The sequence below is a fragment of the Falco cherrug genome, chromosome 16, assembly GCF_023634085.1.
Source record: "Falco cherrug isolate bFalChe1 chromosome 16, bFalChe1.pri, whole genome shotgun sequence".
In the NCBI taxonomy this organism is placed as follows: Eukaryota; Metazoa; Chordata; class Aves; order Falconiformes; family Falconidae; genus Falco; species Falco cherrug.
Genome location: NC_073712.1, coordinates 9,351,761 through 9,370,098, shown reverse-complemented (window position 1 = coordinate 9,370,098; position 18,338 = coordinate 9,351,761). Strand labels below are relative to the sequence as shown.

The 18,338-nt window shown below is 38.1% G+C and overlaps 2 protein-coding genes across 35 annotated transcripts in view; one reads left to right on the top strand and one right to left on the bottom strand.

The window, feature by feature from the left end:
* LOC129737458 (uncharacterized) overlaps positions 1–18,338 on the bottom strand; it is a 142,462-nt gene that overhangs the window by 73,541 nt on the left and 50,583 nt on the right. For 4 of the 32 annotated variants that reach the window (XR_008735350.1, XR_008735351.1, XR_008735344.1 and 1 more), the window contains exons 5-7: positions 16,110–16,390; positions 11,428–11,470; positions 7,853–7,920 (exon numbers count right to left, since the gene is read on the bottom strand). The exons of 16 other annotated variants lie outside the window; for them this stretch is intronic. Coding sequence is in view for 4 of the 16 variants with exons in the window: in XM_055727919.1 (XP_055583894.1) it covers positions 7,856–7,920 (65 nt within the window). In the remaining 12 variants the exon portion in view is untranslated. 12 more of the 32 variants (XR_008735339.1, XR_008735340.1, XR_008735342.1 and 9 more) reach the window with 8 other exon arrangements.
* Positions 1–18,338, top strand: part of NGF (nerve growth factor) — a 34,433-nt gene that overhangs the window by 4,825 nt on the left and 11,270 nt on the right. Inside the window, exon 2 of one of the 3 annotated variants that reach the window (XM_055727905.1) lies at positions 1,676–1,795. The exons of the other annotated variants lie outside the window; for them this stretch is intronic. The gene's annotated coding sequence lies outside the window, so the exon portion shown is untranslated. The remainder of the gene's footprint in view (positions 1–1,675; positions 1,796–18,338) is intronic. 3 annotated transcript variants of the gene reach the window in all.

Genomic DNA, 18,338 nt, shown 5'->3' with positions numbered 1-18,338 from the left:
GTTGATCTTGTAAAATTCACTGAAATATACTGCTAATAAGAAAATTCAATTGTATCTCATATCTTTGTGACCTGTTTATTTGTGGAGCTAACACCTCATTTGAAACTGGTTATTGAACTCAAATCTTTCTAATTGCTTTTACTAAAAATATTATACATACATCTAAGTAAAAAGTAGCATGGAAATATTACATTATTAACTACATTGACAATATAACTTTTACTTTGAGAACTGCTTCACCCTTAAAAATGCAACAGTCCAGAGAAAGGCAATGGAAACAGTGAAACCTGAACGCCAAGAGCACTGGCATATGTCTGGGCTGAAAAGCAGAGATGTAAGATACCAACCTGACTTTGCTAACCTATCCCCAAGTGTAGCTGACTTGTTACTGATGCATTAAATGGGCTTTTCAGCCTGTAGCATGCATAAAATAACACTAAAATTATACAGAACTTCCTGTGTGTAAAAGTGGGATTTTGTGCCCACAAATTTTGCTCCTCTGAGATTATTAAGTACTTGCAAATAAGTTGTGAGGTACTGGAACATTAACACGTGGCACTTGTTAACGCTATGAGGACACAGGAGAAGGGATGAAATCAAATTCAGTGGATACACAAATGAAGACGTAAGATGCTGACTGCACTGACAGGGAGTTGGGAAGTCACCAAGGATATACAGAGGTGGCTACAGCAATTCACTAGTCAGCACATCTCTGAATGCATTAGCTCCAAATGAAGCACACCCAAGTACACCACACTGCACAGCTGCTTTCACGTGTTTAGAAAAACGAAACACAGAAAGATACAGTACTTGACCACCTTCAGGCATCGTGTCTGTGTGATGTGTATATTCAAGGGAAAGACATTTAGATTACACCATTATGGTACAGCAGGAGAAAATATGCAAAGTGCTGCTCAACATTTTGAGCCTGCATACAGCTATCAAGATGAAAATTGCTGTATGCATGTAGAATTCCAGCCCTACATACACATACACACGAACAAGACTGCTCTGGCATATTATCTAAATCCAAAATTAAAATGACTGCATGAGGCAGTTTGAAATAACATGCTGGGTAGCTTTACTGCCAGGCTGCTGTAGCATCATTTGAATTTCCCGTGACATTGTTCAATGACTGAAACAACTTTGACTTTTCCTTACTGTGGAAGCAATGTTTATTTCCCAGTAAAGAGCCTTCTTTTTTCCTAGGCTCTTGCATTTACAACAATGCTATGAGGTTTTATGGCATAGTAGTTGACACTATCAGATGACCCAAATCAAGATCTATCAGACTCACACTCTCTGTTGCTGGGATCAGTTTATCACATGAACATGGCTTCCACACTTCATAGTGGTATTCCCTTGAAGAAACTGTGAGATGGTGACAATGCATCGCAAAAATCCTGAGGAACTGCCCAGCCTGGACTTCATAATCCAAACCCTAACACGGTCTCCCCTCAGTCTGGCAGTCCCTAGAAATATTTTCTGAACACAGCTCTGATCACTGTCAGAAATCATCCCTGCAATAACCACACCACTTGATGTAGTTCAAGACTTCTTTTGTTCAAGGATTTTCTAAAACTGAACATTAAACACAGACCATTAAACTGATTAAAAAAAAATCCTTCCCTAATTTATGTTCCTGGCTCCAAAATCAAATTTCCTGTTCCCATAGGGTCTGTAACAATGTGCTAATAAAAGAACAGATTCTGCTCCCATTGACTTGTTATGTATCAAGACTCCCATTGATTTCAGCAGAAAAAGATTCAAGCACAAAGACAGAAAAAATCAGAAGGTGAGACAATTTCTTTGACTTTGTTTTGGGCCTTGGTTTACATATTGACAAAATCATAATGACCATTTATGTTATGAAAATATGAAGCTCCTTCCAGAATGAAATGAATGAATAATTGATAAAATTAATCTGTTTCCTACACTCAGGGTTGGTCATTTATTTTGAACTGCCATATTTGTGAGAAATGTTGCTGCATTAAAGAGTATACAACAAAACCTGATTTAGCTCAGTTAGTTATTAACTGCTCACAGAACTAATGAAAGATTAGACTGCTTTTGACAGTTCTGGCCTATAACAAATAAATCAGCCCAGTATAAATATAATTATCCCAGTATAAATCTGCTAGGGAGCAGATTATTTCTTTGACAGCTTTCTATTTGCTAAGTATGGCTTTGCTAATCTAAAAATGTCTATTTTGATTTTTTCCTATTCTTAGTTGTTTCATATTTTTCCCCCTGTATTGTATAGGTATAAAGGTGAGAAGATTTTTTTGTGCTCTGGTTCACTGATTTACTTTGATTGTCTTTATTTTGTTCTTTACACAAGCACATGAGATCCAGGCTCCAAAAAAAACCAAACCAACAAATAAAGAATTCTTCAGAAATTTTTGCGAAAAAAAATTTTGCCAAGCACCTCACTGTGATATATTGCTTTGATTATGATACATGTAACAACTCTGGCTCATAGAATGTGTTTTTCTATTTTGAAACATATCTTTTTTTTTTTTTTTTGAAGCCTTTATGTGCTGGATGACTCAGGTATGAAAAAAGATCTGTTCACAGAGTTGCCCTGTGGTGAATGACACAGCCTGCATTTTCCAAAATGCATCATTTCCTGCCCATTATTTCACGATCCCTTTGAGACACTGCACGTACCAGCCCCAGACCAGCAAGGTGTTTAAGGCCCATGCACAACCACAGCCACAGCAATCGCTCATTTGAGCTATTCATCACTTAACACATTCCAAGAACAACTCACAGTTCTCACGAGCAGAACTATAAATTCAGCCCTACTTAGGGATCTGTACTTTCACTAATCATGGAAATGATGACACGGTGGCCTTTCGGGAGGGTCAGCAGAGCACGTCAGCTGCAGTGGGTCAGCAGGCAAGAATTAACTGTCAATCTGGGCAAGCATGGATGTCTTTTGTCACTGCAGTTGTCCATATCCTTCATTTTCTGGTGCTTTTATATTTCGGACTGTAGCCTTTCAACAATGGGATTTTCCCTCATTAATAATGGTCAAGGGGGCATAGAATAGCCATCACTGAAAATGTACAAATATTTCATCTTATTTAGATATATGAAGCAAACTTTCTAACTGCAATTGATGGACTGCTACATTGCACAGTCTGCAGGCAGCTGCAGCTCAGATTAGTGACTTCATAGGACAATTTGCTTCAGGGCAGGATGATCTACAAAACAAAGGACTTTTTTCTTTTTCAAAAGCAGCTACTAATTTCCAGTTGCACTGTATATGTTGTGTGTCACATTTAGAACCCACTTAGCAGGTTCTGAAGCATATGAAAATCAACGTGGAGTTTGGGAACTTTGGAAATTCAACCCCAGGAACTGAAAATTGGGCATTTAAAAACTGAGATACCCACAAATAACGTGCTCTATAGGGCACCTGCTAAGAGAAGTATGCTAACTTACACTGCATATCTGTATCAGCTTCTGCTTGCATTTCTAGAAGTCCCTAGGAAACCAACTTTACATGATGCTTTTGTGTTTAAATTTGTTCCTAAGGTTTTATAACTTAGAAATAAACAAAAGAAATGCTTTCTAATAATTCACATGTAGTAGAGTTTCATACTCCATTCAAATTTTACTGCTGTTTATCTCTACAGATCTCAAGTAATCAAGTACACTATGAGTGTAAGGTGCTCAAAACCTTTGAGACAGATATGCATGCATGTAATCTTAGGAGGATTTAAATGTTCTGAATTAGATTAACACATTGATTCTTTTGAACAAAATATGCACATGGATATAGATTTTTTTTTTTCTATGTATAGCTACTATTCATTAAATTTGAGTGATTTTCAGATTCTCTAGAAAGGCCATAGATTCCCAAGTAACCACTGACTTTATTCTATTTTCACTAATATATCAAGCTTCCATAAGTTTGCTTGCTTATAACATCAGTAACCCAAGTACAGGCTTATTTCACTTCCACTTGCTACCAGACACCTTGCTGGAGAATGATTTGGTGCACATGCCCCCCCTGGATAAAGGGAGAACTCCCTTCTGTCTACCTTGCTCACTGAGAGTTGCATTGCAGAACTCACAGCTTTCTGTCTGAATTAAGAAAATCTCTGAAGTCTTTTGTGGTCAGTGGATGCATGCTCCTTATGTACTGGTAAGAGAACAGGAAATTCCACATCCAAAATTAATAATGTAGAGGGTATTTTAAGTTTTCCATGGCTTTCTGTCTTTTCTGTGTGTCCTAGCACTCTATGAACACAAGTAGAATTATGGACACCTCCTACAGCATCATGCTTGACAAGTCTGTTCTGATTGCTGATCACCAGAAAATGTCCCATTTGTACACTTTTCTGTTTGTTTCTAGTCTCCTAAGAATTCTTAAGTAGCAAGAAAAATAAATGCAGTTACATCTTCCTTTTTATTTTTAATTATTGCTACTATCTTCACACATCTAGAAAAGGACTAAGCTTTGTGTTAGACTTTCAACATGGAAAATACTTCCAAGGTGACAAACATAAATACATTTCTGTTCCCTCTCAGGGAACCCTGTATAACTGACTTGCTTAATTTGTTCTGCATATATGGAGCCAGTTATTTTCCAATCAATTTTTTAACATTCATCCAAGGTTGTTTTATACTCACTTCTTCCCATAATAAAAACTCCAGTCCTGTAAATAAGGCTAGTATACTTTGTTCACCTATGGATGACATTCCTCCATATTCCTACCACATACTGGCTGTTTCATCACGTGCTGTTTGCTTACGCTCAGTTTACCAGGCAATCCATAATGCTCTATGAAAAGTTTTTTCCTCTTCCTTGTTTATCATACTTTTCATATTTACATTAATGGCAAATTTTATTTGTTGCTGCAGGTCATAGGCACATATGTTAAATAGCTCAGGATCTGCCCTTCTCTGTTTGTATTTTTACATCAGTCCCTTCACTGTATTAAAACAAGCAGTACAACAAGCAGAAATAATGAAACCTTGTTCTCTATGGTGATCAGAGCTTCTGGTGTCAACTAAACTGGCAAGAATTGACAATCAAGAATCTGTGAAGTCTCAGTGACTTTTAGGACATGCAGGCACACGTCTGCCTTAATATACATTCTCTAATCGAATGGCCCTCTAACACCATAGCTTTTGTTTTGGTCAGGACCTCTACCTATCCCACATTTTCATCAAACTTGTAGAAACCTACTACCTTCAACATAGCATCTTTATGTAGAAATCTATTGGCCTTAAAACCTCAACCATTCTGTTAGATGTGATCAACAGTCAACAATTTCAAGGGTCATTGGGTTAAGGGTTCACCAGACAGTGTCATTTCACCAGTGTCATTTCTGTATTAGAACAAGCTAGAAACAGGTGATGTTCTTTGTTGAACCCTGTTTGAAGTCTGTTCAGCAACCAAGAACTGTGTACTCAGTTATGCACTGCACTTGTGTAGTAGCTCATGTTTTATTTACAGAAATGTCAAGCCACAGAAACTAGGCATGCTCTTATTTTCCATGTGAAGAAACCTTTCCATTCCTCTCCTTGTTATTGGCGTTTCTTAACAATGCTATAAATATTCAACATCTATGGTTTTGTTCTGCCTAGATCCAAATCCTCCCTGCCCCATCCATTCTTGCCAAACCTTCCTCTCATCATTTTCTTGGGCACGTGCTGTAAACAGAAGAATGCAAACTTTCACTGCTCAGCCTCACTTTATATACACCAGGACACTTTATATACGCCAAAAGTGTGAGTTTCTGGCTTTGCCAAAGCATGCAGAATCACATGCATCAGAAGGATTTTGATCCATGAGCTCTCCCTAGGTGCACATTCCTGCACCATAAACTGACTTGTGGAACAGGCTCATGTTGTGAAGGACTGTACTAAAGACCACTTTTTCTCCTCTGTGTGTTTTGAGAGAGAAAATCATGTAGCTTTTCTCATTTCTCCCACTCTTTCTATTTGAAAGCAAAGACATTTGAAAACTGTTTAATGAACTGTAGATTTCTTACGTTTGTTTAATATTTCAAATTTTTAGATGAATTCAAATTATTTGAATTCAAATCTTCAGCACTTGACCCACAATTGTGCCATCACTTGAAAGTGAAAGGAAATACTTTCTAAAAAAATAATTTCCAATGCCACAGACAAACTGACATAATATTGTTGGCCAGATTTAAAGTTCATCTCTCTAGCTTTGGAATAAAACAAATCTGCAAAAGCTAGTTTCCAATATACTGGTTTCCTTATATTTAAACTCTGTGCACAGAAACATGCCTAATCACTGAGACTTCCCTCTGGTTTTGATTTTAAGCAGACAGAAAATCATCTTACAAGGTGTACAACTTGATTATCTGCTTTGAACCCGATGTTCATAAAAAAAACCCTACAGAAAGTGGAAAATATGCTAAATGCAAACACAATAGGCTTCTTTAAAAAGACTTTTAAGTCAGAAACCTGCTAGGCTTAGGTTATTAAAATAAATAATAAAGCTTATTTCTTTTGTGATAGACAATCTAAAATTGCCATGTACTCATCATCTGATGAGAATTGTAGTAAAAATAAGCAAATACCAAAGAAAAATCTATTCCTAATGCCATAATTATAACAACAGTCTGTGGAGTCCTACTCTTCAACAGCATTTAGGATTTTCATACCATAGATCACATCTGGCTACAAATGTCATCTTTTGTCCTCTCTTTCCACCATATGCTCATGCATACTACCTTCCTTCCAATTCAGAATAAAATTGCTTTCTTGTAACTATTATTATTGTTTCTGACAACTGATTAAAACAGACAAATGCTTTAACAAATAATACTGCAATAAATACAATGAGGTGCACATCAAATATCCAGACAAAGGAAATATGTGGTTACATACACTGTTAAGTGATATAATGACAGTGAATTTCAAATATGTCAGGTTATTTGAGCTAATTAATATTGGCACACAAAACATGAAAATACAGATTTGAAATCAGACTTTTCTTAACGCTTATTTATATGGAGCTAGAGAGTGTGTAGAGTGCAGACATGGTGTGCTGTCCTGCCTGCAGAAGAGTGCCAGAGGCTTTGTGAATGTGTTCACTTAGCACTTCGCCTACTGCACAAATACACATATTTCATAAAGGATGCAATTTCTGGTTTTCACTATAGGAAAATATTTTTAGGTACTCTGCTCAGGCAGCTGTTCTCATCCTGTCCTGCACACTGCTGATGTGCACTAAACTGAAATACAAACTAGAGTCATAATTGTGTGGGGAAAGTATTACGCATTTTATTATGCTTCCTCTACTGTGACTAATGACTAGACAACAAAGACCAAAGCTGTATCAGATAGTTCATGTGCATCACCAGCAGGTTCCCAGCTGATCGTAAGTTATAGGTATGGTATATAAGCTTTGGAGTAAATGTGCCTAGTTTCTTTATGAAATCAAATACTGGTGTTCACAGGGTGGGCATAAAGGTAGAAAAAGAAATAATTTTTGGTTTATGTTACCCAGCACAGAAAACGGAATTGAAAATTAGCATTATAAACTCTGAGTTATTAACAAGTTTTACTTGTTAGCAAAAACTCAAGTGTACATTTAGAATGAGAATTTATATCCCTTTCCACCTTCCCAATCATGTGAGGGAGCTCCAAATTACCTGTTCTAGAAGCAGTGCGGCATGGATTCAGGGTAAGGCACAAAGCAGAGGGAATAGAACTGAACTCTGAAGAAGGGCTCTGAAAAAAAAACTTTGACCTCCTTCTCCTGTTTCCTTTGGCTTTATTTCACTTTTCTCCCCACAATGTCATCATTCAACAAATAAATTCGTAAAATAAATCTCATATAATAAAAAGGAAGAACCTTTCAATTCCAGCATTTGTGTTGAGTGAAGACTTCTTGGCACAGGCAACATTTATCATCTTGATCCACTAGGAAAAAAAAAACCAGAGAGAAATAAAAGTAATTGCTTACTTTGTAATAATGTATCTTATCTAAGGTTCTACTGCCTGCTTTGCACAGTCAGTGCTACACATTATACTAAAGCCAGATGAGAAATGTTTAACCCAGGTGCATGGTTTGCAGCCAGATGTCTGTGTTGTAACTTTTATCTTTATATGATTGGTAATTAAATAAGACTACTGTGTCATATTATATTGGGTCACAAAATTATTATGAATACATTAATTGTGACATCGTATTAAGGTGTTAAGTGTGCACGGAATTTCCGATATTACAAATATGATGGAATAGCTTCACATGACAAATATCAAATATTCATCAAAGCAATCAGTCAGTAAAATTGTGCAACCATGTGGGTGCGGGAAGAAAGATGATTCATTTACAGATGTGCTGATGATAAATTTTTCATCACTGCACACAACCTGGGGCACATTCAGGAACCAGACAAGTACTTAAAACAACCAGCGTTACTTTCAACTACACAAACTCTTGCAAAAAATTTGACATAACCTGTCTTCAGCTCCTATTTGAAATAAATTTTCCTAGATGTAATAAATAAAATCCATAAAAATATTCTTTTGGGATTAATTCTCTAAAAATAATAACTGAAAAACTTACTGACTTAACTCTAAAATACCGCATCTCCCTTCCAGGTGTGACTTTTGCTGCTAATAGTAATATCTGCAACAGGTTGGGTAGGTTGGTATTATTTATCTTTCCTAAAGCTTCTAAAAACTTGTTTTAATTCCTAGAGGCTCTGCAAATTATCTGTCCCAGAAACAAGGCAGCATTGTTCAGAAAGAGGGATGTGAGAGATGCAGGTGCCATGTTCCTGTTTGTTACTTCCTACATTACAGTGTAACCTAATGTTAACCCATAACATGGGAATAAAGTTCTTTTACTTAGAGGAAGCCCTAATGAAAATCTTCAAATTATTGTGAAGAACAATGCAAGTTTTCAGGAAGCAATTAACTGCTTGACTGAGAATATCCCTACTTTTTATTTTATCTAAAGCTCATGGGTGATATCTTGAAACATTTAATTGAACTCACTCAGTCTTGATTTGGGATTTCCCTCTGTGTAGGGCGATCCATAGGGAATGCCATTCATACCAACACTGAAGAAGAGCACGATGACTCAGCTGATTAATTGGCTTTCTTTTTTCTTATTGAGAAGCAAGGATTTGCCTTCCCCAAACGCTAAAGAGATCATTGTCAAGCTCATGTTATAACTTACATAGCCTTGGTCACCCCTGATTCATGTTCCAAGAGAAGGAGATAACCTGTAACCTATGCTCTGTTACCCAGCTGTATGACCGATGAATGTACATAGCAGCACCGCACCCGGTGTTTTCTGTTCACTGTGAAGTCCTTGGCATTTGTGGGGAGAAATGTTTCTGTTCCTGTTACTTTCTGATCAAGATTCAGCCCAAATTTGGAATCAACCATAAACCCAGGGTTTATGGGTTCTGACAGCAGTCTGAATTGCTATCTAGACAAGTAGCTACTGAAACTGGAGCACCTGTATTTTGCTAGATAAATACAGAGAATAAATAAATACAGAGAATAAATAAAGAACATAGCACAGAATCTGTAGATGGGCCATATCTCTAATTTCCATTCCAAAAATTTGCTGAATTTATTAGCCAAGTTAACAGAAGAAAAAAAAGGCTACTTGTAAAAATCTTAAGTAAACATGGAGCTTTTTTCTTTTCTTTCATTAATAGGTAAATCACAACAGAAACACAGCCAGTGTACAAGCAATGTATGTGATCACTGTCATGAAATGCCTACAGTGTCAATGGACTTAATGACAGTTAAACAAATCTCAATTAAAGGCACAGTGATTCTAGACAGACAAAACACATCATTCTCCCAGCTTCCCACTAGGTAGGTCTCCAAGCATGGAAAGGTTGCCAGCTATGGGGAACAGTTTAGAAAGTTAATGACAGCAAAAATGGGATTCACTGGAGGCTAATGCTAACTCCAGTAAGCATTGCCAGAGGCCTGACATGAAGAAACAAGTAGTATTTCAAGCAGACTGCAAAGCCAAGGGAAAGATTAACATCTGTCGGAATCAGCTACAGATAAGATTCTTACTGATCTTTGAATGTTACGTAAATTTAGAAGGACTAAAAGGGAATTTAAGGAAAATAATCACCTGTCTCTGGATTTGGTTTATAAACGTGAAATACCTCTTCCTACATTTCAGCTATACATTTTCAAATAGCTGTGTGTGATGTAGCTCAATGTTATGAGGCAGAAGAGGTATTTCCTCCAACTTATTCACTGTCAAGCTTAGTCTTGTACAAAAAGCAGGGACAGGGAGCAGTTTTGTTGCTGTATCTACCATTGCTGTTACTAGCCTCCAAGCCATTGAGTTTTATGTTTAGGCTATGTTGCTGTGGATTTTGTTTCTGCCTTATCCATGTCTATCTCTACTAATAAGATTAAGACGTTGCTCACATTCTTGTAATTAAAACATTGTAATTCTGGGAAGAGATTCCAAGTCTTCTTTTAGCAGGGTAATCAGTAGATCTGTGAGTTCAAGTTACCATTTTTTAACACCAAAGTCTGCACAAAGATAGCATTCTTCCATGCAGGCCATAACTCTTTATCCACACTGGTTTGAATAACATGGCTCCATTTTGTAGCAGTGGTATCAACAGTATTTGCTGCAGTGCTGTCTCAGGCTGAGCAGTTTACAGGTTTTGCAATTGCCATCCTTCTCAGTAGTTTAAGCAACCAAAGGCTCTTCACATCTTGTCATGCTAGGAAGATATGTGCATTTGTCTACAGCATTTTTTCCTTATTAAACTGGAAGAAGCATGATCTGAACTTCAAGCTGTATTGCTCTTACCAGCTGTAGCCTTCAAATATTATTTACAAGTCATTATTTCTGTAGCTTCTTATTCCTATAGCAAGTTACCATTCCACAACTTTCAGAAGTACCTCCTCGCACTCTGACTCCTTCCCCCATATCTTCTATAAGATATGTGATGCAGTACTAAAATAAGTTTTTGTTTAATCAGCTTCTGCAAAATTGTTTTGATGACTGTAGGGTGAGAAAACCTTTACAGCAGTTTACTCTTCCAGTTTCTAAGAGTTCACACATTCAATCTATTGATTCTTCTCACTATGGAAATGGAAAAAAAGGTTTATACCTAATATAATAAAGACAGCAAGGAAAATCATATGCTGGTAAACACAGTAACAGTAGTCTTCTAATTCTGGCTTACTTTATTAGCATTCCCCGATTTCAGACTCTGCATACCAGGAAAGTCAGTGAACCCCACAGTAATTTGAAGCGCAAACAGCATAAAGATGTGCAACGACATCAGCGATTAGCATTGCTCTGCAATTTAGGCATTCAGATTTACTCAGACTTAGAACAAGGCCAAAAAGAGTTCTAGAAAAAGTGGTAGAAACATGCAAGTGCACAACGAAAAAGAAAGAGATGCATCTTCCCCTTTATACCTTTTGGTTGTAGATAAAGCATGCATTCAGCAACCAGATGACACTAGAAAACAGAAAAAAAAAACAAACATTTAAGAACCCTCCAAATGTTCCTAACACAAGTGTGTTGCCAAATACAGATTTATAGGAATTGTTGAGGATGACAGGTTTGTCCAACTCCCTGTTTCCTGTTCGGAATCAGAGGTTGCTGAAGGCTGAACTTCATTTAAACTTCTTTGCACTTTGTTCTTTGCTTAAAGGATTCCCATGAACTAGGGAGTGAATAGTACAAGAAAGGATGGGATCTTTTCTTTACAGTTTTCTGATGAACTGTCCTTTTGCACAAAATGGCTGTATGACCAGGAGAACTGTACAAAGAACACAAGCATTTATTTCAGAGACAGCTGCAGACTCCCAGCAAGGGAGGACATCTCGCACTCTGTGTCATCCTTCACTTGCTCTGCGTATTACTGATCGCTGTCAAGGCTTTGTGTGAGGTATGGATGTTGCAGAGTGGTCAGGCTCCAGAGGCTGCTGGTCCAAGAGCCAAACAAATCCCTTCGCAGACTTAAATTTCACCTTAAATATCATTGAACCTTAAATGTCTGGGTGGGGAAGAAAAACCTCCTATCTTAAAACATTCACAACAGCTGCCTCCCCTCAAACTCTGACATAATACAAAGACAGCAAACTCCTACTCGCCCACTGCTCACTGGGTCTGTGGCCAGAAGCCCACACCATACAGCTAAAATATGGACCCAGTTCAAACTATCTTTGCTCTCTGGGAGCATTAGTCAGATATTTTGTGCAACAGCTGCCTGACACACTCAGGATTTTGGGAGTTTTGCACAGTGTAGAAGTTTGGACTGTATTTTTTGGCCTCACAGGTTTAGTGTCAGGGTCTCAAGTAAAGCAGAGCTGAGATCCTCAGAGCATAGGAATGAAGTAACCTCCTTCATTCAAGGATTCAAGGAAATTCAGTACAAGGAAATGCAGTTTGATTTCATTTTTCTGAATCTGTACGTTGTTGCTAATGTACAGAATCCACCATGGTTTGTTACTACCTCTCTTTACAGTTGCCAGTGGCTGTCTGGCACTGCAACTGTGTGAGCCACTGTGCAATGCGTCAATGCAGTAATGGGTAAGTACCTTCCACAGACAATGAAAGTCAAGATGCTTAGGACAAGAAGAGGTCTAATGTGCACTGCAATGAAGACTGGGTAGGGCAGCAACTCCAAGGCAGCTGGTCTCAATGTGTGAAAGCAGAAGGCAAGGAGAATCACAAATAAAGGAGAGGACACAGGCAGAAAGCATGTGGAGCAGACAGCACTGGGAACTGGAGAGAAAACAAAAGGGAGTAGTCAAGACATAGGCCTGACCAGGGGCAGGACTGAGTTCCAGAGAATACAAGACTTTACCAGCAGGAACATATTGCTTGGTCCTTGAGCGTGCTGGCAGCAAATCATCATCAGATTAGCACAACTGTCACACAGAACAGCTGCTCTGTTTAGCCAGGGAATGCACAGGTCTGTCAGGCCCTGATGGAACGGTTTAGTGCAAGTGCCTGTCACGTGTGTGTGCTGCTGTACCACTTAATCTTGGTAGCAGTCACAGGCTGGACTTGATATTGGTAAACCCATTCTCCTATTGCTTTTTAATCCATTCATTCCATAAAGAAAAGTGCAAAAAAGGATTATGGTAAAGAGAGAATGTATGGAGTACAAACACTGGCAAAACCACACCTGTGTTTCTACCACTTGAGGCTCACATGCACACACAAAAATACAATGAACAAAGAAGGACAAAGAAGTGCAAAGAAATAGGATCTGTTTCCCAAACTTACTGAACACTTCTGCAGATCAACTTTGCAATGGGTTACTCTGCTGTCAATTAATCAAGACAATATCCTAGGCTGAACACAGCTCAGAACAGAAAAAAAAACAGATACAGGGAAAAACATGTAGGTATGGAGCATTTTGCATAATGTCAATGCATTTACACAGAAACCTTAAGTAGTTTCTGAGTACAAACATAGAAAGTATGAGAGCATACAGGTACCGCAGTTCACAAAACAGCTCTGTTTCTTCATGGAAAATGATGTAGCATCATTGCTTCTGAAGTGCTAGAACTCAAAGATGAAATCCTATTTGCTTGTTTCCCTTTTCTCATCATGTCCAGATCAGCCAAAAAATTAGAACAAACGGCTTAAAGGTCTAAGCAATAGCAAGAACCTTGTGTTTTTCTTGGTAAACCACCCTAGATGTCAGGAGACTCACTTCTGTAAGAACTACTTGTGCTTCCAGAGAACATTACACCAGTTACACAGATGATACTGCAATCTGATAAGTCCTTCAGCATTTCTGTGTTTTACTTTATTTGGCAGCGTTTCCAGATATTTTTGTGGACAGCTCTGCTACAGACCCTGTTCTTAGGAGATTTTACCCGCTCATTTCAACATTGCACCAGATTTAAAAGGGTCTTGCTGTGCAGAGAAATAAAACTGTTTTTTCCACACTGTTAGTAACTTCCAGGTTTTAAGTCACCAGAAACTACTAAAAAGCTTTCAAAGTCAAAAGGTTTTCTTGCACCCAGCTAAACTATTTCCTTAGTTTAGATAGCAAAAAGCACAATTATTTCACACTTCTGTACTGGACTACTTAGGAGTTCTAGGGAAATTGTTTTGAATGCAAATTAAATAGAAAAGGCAGGTGGAGTACAAGAATTTGAGCATCACTGCATTTTACAATCTTCAGAACAAGGTCAGGCTTTGCAATGAGAAGATATACAAATATCTTCAAAACCTTTGCACGTCACCTTGTGTGTAGAAGGACACAAGTCACTGCTCTCCAGTGCCTATGTCCAGTAGTCATCCAGAAATTATGTACTTCTCAAATTTACAGGATACAACAAAGAATACATAGTCAAACTGCCAATGAACAACAGCCCAATTACTTAGGCTTTTATACATTCAATTCAACTTGGGGCGTGTTAATTTAAAGAAAAATATTACCATTTTGATTCAATCAGAAGTATTATTCCCATACCTCATGTGGACTTTTAACAAGGTGGGTTAAATGCAGTTAGAATAAGGTGGGCCCAGAATGAACGTGACTGCTGTGGGGTCAATACACATTTTCAGCTGCAATGAAATTAAGGAAGTCAATTTCTAAAGCTCTTGTCTGAGTTTTCTTGTCACAATTTCCATGTTGCCGTGTAAAGTAAATAATTAGAAAGTGAATTCAATCACTAGTAAGGTAATCGAATTCTGTAGGTCTCACAAAGGTAAAATAGATTTAAAAATAGGAAAGAATATCCTAGAACTGCAAAAGGAAAAAAAAAAAGGGGGGGGTCAGGGGGAGCAAGTGGGAAAAGGAGCATAGCATAGCTACTGCTTGGCAAGAATCCTGTGTTATTCTTCAGGTTCTTCACTTGCTACAGGAATAACTTCTACTGATGGATTTGATAAGCTGGTGGTGAGGCCCATTTGATTCAGTGCTTGTAAAATGATTTGACATTGTTGGATGGAAGATCCTATATATGCAATGTAATATCCTGTTTCAATATTGACTATTTCTCCACTAATCTCAGCAATCTCTGAATGAACACAAGAGCATTTCCATTTTGTAAGGTGGAAGTTTTATTTTGCAACCCTTTGTCTATATCCTTAAGGGCTTTTTACAGAAAAAAATCCAGCACATCATTTTGAACTGCTCTGGCTACAAGACTTTTTATCAAGTGGAGCCAGATCCTCAGCTTCAGCAGAACATACATTTTAAAGTTCTCTCAACCCTAGCCTTCACTGCTGCATCCTTCCTGTATTTGACATACAAGTACAGACAGACTTAACTTCCCTTTTGTATTTTCAGAATTCCTGCCCCATTAAAATATCATTGAGGCTTTTAAAATAATTATAAAAGCACTGGAAGATTTGTAGAAGACAAAAGTCCTTTTTAATGTAAAGACTGAATAGAACAAGAAAGCCTGAAGCGCTTTCAGGCATCAAGTATTAAAAGTCAGGAGGATCTTGGCCATAACTTCTGGATGCTCTATGTACTTACATAATGTTCTTTTCCAAATTCAGAATCTAGAGAAACATTACAGATTATGGAATCTACCTTTGGGAATCTGATCATGACATACCACCTCATTTTTATTTTCTACCTCATTTTTGGAGTCACCACATTTTATGCATTACACTAGAATGCATGTTCAGTCGCTAAAAATCTCACTTGTTTGAACTTTTTTTGTACAGTGGTAGAAAAGTGAAAAATTATTTTTAAAGTGAGAATTATTAGTTTGAATAAGAACTAAAGCTAGCATTGCTATTAGGATTCAGCTGGTTCTTATTAATCAGGGTTTGGACAAGAATCAGGATTTATATTCCCTTTTGAATAACTGGAATAAGATCACTAGTTGGAAAAGTTTACTGGCCCTTAAATATATTGTATGTTTCTGCTTAACTACTTATGGATGTAAGATGGGATAGTAACATTGCAGTCTGATAACCCTCATACTTTCTTTTCCCAGATGAATTCCAGTTTGATTTTGGTAGTTTCATAGTTTGAAATTCCAGCTCTTTCACTTCTGGTCATTTTGTATTGGAAACCTCAGGACCAAATATAGCAAGCTAGACACTTCACAGAACCAGCTGAAGATCCATTTGGGAAAGGTGGGGGGAGAGAGAGGACAGGCCGTGCACCCACCCTCATGCGGCTCTTTGGACTCGCTGTTTTAAGCAGCAGCTGGGGAATGACTCCTCTTCTTGTGTTTGGCAGGACCTTCAGGTGAGCAGCAATCTTTCATGCTGGCTGGCAGCTGGGTAGGATGAAGGCATCTGTTTCCATAGACGTCAAAGGCATCCAACTTTATACGGGTGGGATGATTTATCCCATTTATGCTGCAGTAGTTTTCCTGTCAGTTAGTGCCTGAGATCTTTAGTCATTCCTTTGTGCCAATGAATTAGGATTTATGTAACCCTGGAGTCCTATAAAATATATATACAGTTTGAAGTCTGTATTCAAAGTTCCAAAGTTATCATCACATGTCAATCATTAATTTCAGGATTTGCTTTATAGATTATAATATAGGGATGATATACAACTGTAGTATGCTCAGATAACTTCTAGCCAGCATTTTTATTTCTAGCTCACCTAATTTTACCAGCTTTATCCCATTGAGGCCACCAACTTCAGAAGAATCAGATCCACATGCTCCTTTCAAAGGCTGTTTTCTGGCATTTATTTTCAGAAAAACTTTTCACTAGTTTTGGTAAGTGACAATTCATTTTTCCTACACTGTATTTAAGGAGATTTTTATCCTGACAGAGATAACTTCTGTACCTTTTATTTAATGACTGTCAGTCTGTCTTTGTTATCTTAAACAGGATAAAATTTTCTCTCCTGTCAGGGTGGCTCTGTGCATGTCTCACACTCTACTAAAAGCCAGTCTGTCACAAGAAGAGCTGCATCCCTTCGCAAGGTTTCACTGGTATGGCCACCATGACCTGAAGATCATGTATTGTTTTCCAAGAGAAGCCACATTTTAGATGACTGTTGGTGACTCTAAATTCCCATGAGCATATTCTACAAGTCAGAGTATCATGATGCCAAACAGTACATTCTTAGAAACACAAGTCTTATGTTTGACAACTCAGCAGTTACAAAGTGAGCCTTTTAAAGTTGAGCTCTGTCTGTCCCATGTCGCAAGTCTCTCCACTGCTGCAAGAAAGCACTGCCTGTGGCTGGAGGCTGGATGTCTCCCATCAGGTAGCTTCACTCAGCACCCTGTGCTCTGACGGAATGGAGTGTCAATGAAGGTGATGGGCAATAGATTTTTTTTTTTCCTCTTTTTGGGCTTCTCTACAGAGGCACTAGCAATTTAAATATTTATGTACTGGTTCAGGAGGATAAAAGTGATAAAACTAGTCTCCTGCAAATCAGCCATTCCCATTGCTTATGCCCCAATAAGCATAAAATAAAACCTAAGAAGAAGTGTTTTCCACAGCCTTACTGGTTTGATTTGGTGAATCTCCACTGTGCAGGTCAAGACTCATAGTGCTGTTTCCCCTTAAGTACCCAAAAGGGACAGACACATCATGGGCTGTCAAGCATTCTTGTTATTACTCTTGCCTAGACTAAACCTGAGTCAGAAACCTAGAGGTAGATGTTTATTGCTCATCCTGTGATGACGATGATCATGGTGACATGATGCATGCTCACTGCTGCGGGGCAGCATTTTTCTCAGTCTATTGCTCTCCCTAGAAATACTCAAAGGAACGTTTCAGTACTGGAGGCATTTGGAACAAAAGGAAGTGTATGAGACACAGGTAGCTTCCAACTGGCTCTTTAGTGTACATAAAGCTCTTATTTACAGGATGAGTAACTGTAGATATAATACAGGAGTGAAATCTCAAGTCCATTAGAAATTCCCATTTTCTTGCTCATCAGCCAAGATCAAGGGAAAGATGAAATGCAGTGCTTCTGACATGGCTCTTAGTCATAATGGAATTTGAAGGATTCCCTTCAAAGCTTCTCAGGTCTCAGAAACTTCTTCCCTGAATCGCTACTGCTGTATTTTAATTCATATACCTGTTCAAATGTTTCAGTGAGGAAGATGTGCCAATAGACACTTTCTCTTTAACAGCAACTGCTTCCCTCATTTCTCTCTTACTACCAGAAGCAGCAAGATAAAACACACACACTACCTGTTGCTTATTTTGGTGACCCTCATGATCCCATTTGCTGCGTAGACAGTTAAGCATACCATCCATCATTGCAAATAATACCAGAAAACAAGTGACAGTGACTCGCTGCAAACCATCTACTATCAGTAGCCCTAGCACAGCACACATGCTCCATGTTGTATCATTGGGAATAATTGCACAAATTTCACTGCTGGGTCAAACCCTATATAGTATGAACTACTTCTTTTGT